Genomic DNA, 4258 nt, shown 5'->3' with positions numbered 1-4258 from the left:
ATGTCTCAGTGCTATCAGGAAAATATCTAATTTTTGCATTAAAATGGAAAATAATTTGCAATAGATGTTGATGAAGTAATTAATGGAGTTAGTTGCCACTACCCTGCACAAATTTGCTAGCTCCATGAGCTAGCTAATTTGCTAGCATTTAACAATCTTCACCCACCAACAACCCAACCCTTCTGCTCTGCTTGAATGAAGAAAGAAAGAGCCTTTATTAATCCCACCTGTAATTTCATGCTTGACCCATTTTATACCCTCCCACTTCCTCACTACTTCAATAGCCTCATACCTCCACCAATCCATCGATCTCTTCAATGGCTTCTCTATCCTTTTCCTCTGCTTCACTTTCTTCTTACTACCACCTCTTCTTCACTCTCTTAGCTTTCCTAATCTCCGGCCTCATTTTCCTGCTCACCCAGAAATCCAAATCCAAACAACTCAACCTCCCTCCCGGACCACCCGGATGGCCTATAGTCGGCAACCTCTTCCAAGTCGCTCGCTCCGGCAAGCCCTTCTTCGTCTACGCAAACGAGCTCAGGCTCAAGTACGGCCCAATATTCACTCTCAAGATGGGCACCAGGACCATGATCATTATCAGCGACGCCAAGCTAGTTCACGAAGCCCTCATCGAAAAGGGTGCGGTCTACGCCACAAGACCTAGAGAAAATCCCACTCGGACAATCTTCAGCTGCAACAAGTTCACCGTCAACGCTTCGATTTACGGCTCCGTGTGGCGGTCGTTGAGGCGGAACATGGTCCAGAATATGCTCAGCTCTACCAGGCTCAAAGAGTTCCGAAGCGTCCGCGAAAATGCAATGGACAAACTAGTCGAGAGGATTAATATGGAGGCCAAGGCCAACGACGGCGTTGTTTCCGTGCTGAAAAACTCGCGCTTCGCCGTGTTCTGTATTCTCTTGGCCATGTGTTTCGGTATCGAAATGGACGAAGAGACCGTGGAGAAAATGGATCAGGTAATGAAGGCCGTTCTGATTGTGTTGGATCCCAGAATCGATGACTATCTTCCTATTCTGAGTCCCTTCTTCTCCAAGCAAAGAAAGAGAGCTCTGGAAGTGAGAAAGGAGCAGGTGGATTATATGGTCCCCTTCATCGAACGGCGTCGTCGGGCACTCGAAAACCCAGGATCGGATCGACAAGCCACTTCATTCTCGTACCTCGACACGCTTTTCGACCTTAAAGTAGATGTACGCAAATCATCCCCTTCGAACAGTGAACTGGTCTCACTTTGCTCGGAGTTTCTGAACGGTGGGACCGACACGACTGCGACGGCTCTGGAGTGGGGAATTGCCCAGCTCATAGCGAACCCTCAAGTACAAGAGAAGCTGTACGCGGAAGTTAAAGCGACGGTGGGTGAAAGAAAGGTGGACGAAAAGGACGTGGAGAAAATGCCCTATTTGCAAGCAGTGGTGAAGGAGCTTTTACGAAAACACCCTCCCACCTATTTTTCACTAACCCATGCTGTGACCGAGCCAACTACTTTGGCGGGGTACGACATTCCCACTGATGCAAATGTCGAGTTCTACTTGCCCGGGATTTCGGAGGATACCAAATTGTGGTCCGACCCCGAGAAGTTCGATCCCGACCGGTTCGTGTCCGGCCGGGAAGATGCAGACATAACGGGCGTGACCGGGGTTAGAATGATGCCGTTCGGGGTCGGGAGGAGGATTTGCCCCGGTTTGGCCATGGCCACAGTTCATGTTCATCTCATGTTGGCTAGAATGGTTCAAGAGTTTGAGTGGAGTGCGTACCCGGCTGGAAGTAAATTGGATTTTACAGGAAAGTTAGAATTTACTGTGGTGATGAAGAATTCGCTAAGAGCTAAGATCAAGCCCAGGGTTTAATTAGGTTAAATAGTATAGATATATCGAATTTGTGATTTTGTAGATTGTTTTTTTCTTTGTTCTCTTTGAAATCATCCTAGATGTGGTCATTCGAACTATTTTTATTAAGATGAACTATAAATGTTGAGCTCAGTACCATCTGGTCTAGTGACATAATTCTCCGTTTTAGTCAGTCTAGTGACATAAGTCTCCGTTTTATAAACAGGAGACGTGAGTTGGACTCACAATACTTGTTATATATGAGTCTTTTATTTGTTTAAAAATATATAAATGTGGTGTTGCTAAAGTTGTCATCTGACCTCAGAATGAGAACGTTATATTCAAAATGTCAAATTAAAATTTGACAAGTTAGGTGGCCAATTAGTATTTTGTTAAATCATTTCTTTACATGTTATATAAATTTATTATTCTTCCTTGTGATATTTCAATTTTTCTTAGATGTATATTGCATAAGGTTTACATGCGTCCATTGGAATAAAATAATTTTCATTAAAAAAATTGGCTAAAGATGTCGTTTACACGTAAGCAACCAATTTCATTGGAGATGAAATTTCTGTTAAATATAGCAAAATGAGGTCTCCACATAGATTTGTATAATCTATCAAAGATGTTCATAAATAAATTTGAAGACCTGATTTTTTTCTTTCTTTTATCTGGTTCACAATGTCATTTCACATGACCAAGAGGTATTTAACCGTATTTAAATTTCTTTTATCTACTCCTAAGCTCAATGTTGATGGAGCTTTTCTATCTCAAGAATCACATGGAGGAACTGGGGGAGTGTTACGAAACTCATGTGGGAATTTCCAAGTGGCCTTCACAAGGCCAGTCTACCATGTTAATCCAGCACAACAAGTGGAACTGTTAGCTATCAAGGAGGGCTTACAGTTTATCAAACATCTGCACCTACAAAACGTCATTCTTGAGACTAATTGTCTGGGGGCTGTTCAGGAAATTACAGATGCTGCAAGTAATCTTTCTGCGATGAGCAGCTTGATTCTAGACATTCAAAGGGAGCTTAGTACTATGCCTGGGGTCCAACTCTTGTTTGCACCTCGGACCTGCAATAGAATTGCCCAGAGACTTGCTTCGATTGCTTTTGAAACGAAGCAACATGTAACTTGGCAGGGAACTACTCCTCCCTGTATAGTTGATCTTGTATTACAAGAATGTAGTCCTAGTCTTTAATCATGAATAAAATTTCAGTCCTTTACTTCAAAAATCTAAATTTGTGGCTTGTAGGTATGTCTTTAATGTGTACTTGCTGGAATGTGGTATTTATGGCACGTTTACTAACTTGGAATCAGAATAAATCATGAATCGGAGACAGCTGGAATGGGAGAAGAGAGGAATCGGTATGAGAATAATTTAATTCCATTACGCTGTTTACTTACCATGTGGAATCGGAATAAGAATGAAACTGATTACGATTGATTTTGTTTACTTACATTTAGGAATGAGAATTAAACTACTTCGATTACTAAAATACCCCTAGAAAATGAAAAGGGAAAAAATTGATGTTATTGAAATTATGTTAGGGTATTTTTGGTATAAAAAATTGATTCCGGGTAGTTGATTCCTAAACCCATCTCCCCCCTAGGTTATCGAATTCCTGAGTATTCAGGAATTGATTCCTGATAAGGATGCGGGACCCACATTCATTCCGATTCCCTTACATGTAAGTAAACGACAGAATTCTCTTATTCTGGAATCATTCCATCCATTCCCATTCCGATTCCAAGTTAGTAAACATGCCATTAATGTGTCTCATGGAGTCACACCTAGCTGCATGTCAAAACTACACTTCCATGTGACGCTCATGAAATTGTCTCACATAATGGACGTGACAGTTGATAAATGCCTACTCTACACTAAGCTTATGAAGCATTTATATATTTCTTTTTCAGAACTATTCACCTAATTATTATTAAAATTTTATTTTGGAAACAAACCAACTTGCATTAAAAGTAAACAGCCACTGAAAAATAGTCACAGGACTACAGAAGGAAGACATCAATAGATACTAAACATAACGGCTAGGGGGAAATCAGCGTGTTACGTTTGAGCCCAAAAGTATTTTTGGCAATATCCTTTAAGATGATTTAGCATAGCAGGCCGATACCTGCGGCCCAAGAATAAGTCTACCTGGGTTTGGGTTATAGCTTCGTCCATTCCGGAGTCCATAAGGAAAACGAGCCCTTATAGGATTCGGGTAGCGGAGATCGATTAGGAATTTTCAATCAATAATCCTTCTATGGCAAGGAACCGTCGAAACCCTAGTTATAAATACCAGGTTTCAAAGGACAGAAAGGACACAACTCTTCAATCAACTAATCGCACAGATTATCAAAGTATATCCGGAGCAAACCTACCTTCAACCTAGTTGAAACCAGCGA

The 4258-nt window shown here is 41.5% G+C and overlaps 1 protein-coding gene across 1 annotated transcript; it reads left to right on the top strand.

The window, feature by feature from the left end:
• The first annotated feature begins 248 nt into the window (after positions 1 to 248).
• LOC133718225 (cytochrome P450 77A3-like) lies at positions 249 to 1994 on the top strand. The gene has a single exon (XM_062145048.1). The coding sequence runs from the start codon at positions 318 to 320 to the stop codon at positions 1860 to 1862; it is 1545 nt and encodes a 514-aa protein (XP_062001032.1). The 5' UTR covers positions 249 to 317; the 3' UTR covers positions 1863 to 1994.
• The last annotated feature ends 2264 nt before the right edge of the window (positions 1995 to 4258 follow it).

This window comes from Rosa rugosa, chromosome 6, assembly GCF_958449725.1.
Source record: "Rosa rugosa chromosome 6, drRosRugo1.1, whole genome shotgun sequence".
Taxonomy (NCBI): domain Eukaryota; kingdom Viridiplantae; phylum Streptophyta; class Magnoliopsida; order Rosales; family Rosaceae; genus Rosa; species Rosa rugosa.
The sequence above is the reverse complement of the archived record's forward strand: the minus strand, read 5'-3'. Positions and strand labels throughout refer to the sequence as shown.

Bases quoted from the DNA above. Each gene is read 5' to 3' on its own strand.
- LOC133718225 (XM_062145048.1), top strand. From the start codon at position 318: ATGGCTTCTCTATCCTTTTCCTCTGCTTCACTTTCTTCTTACTACCAC.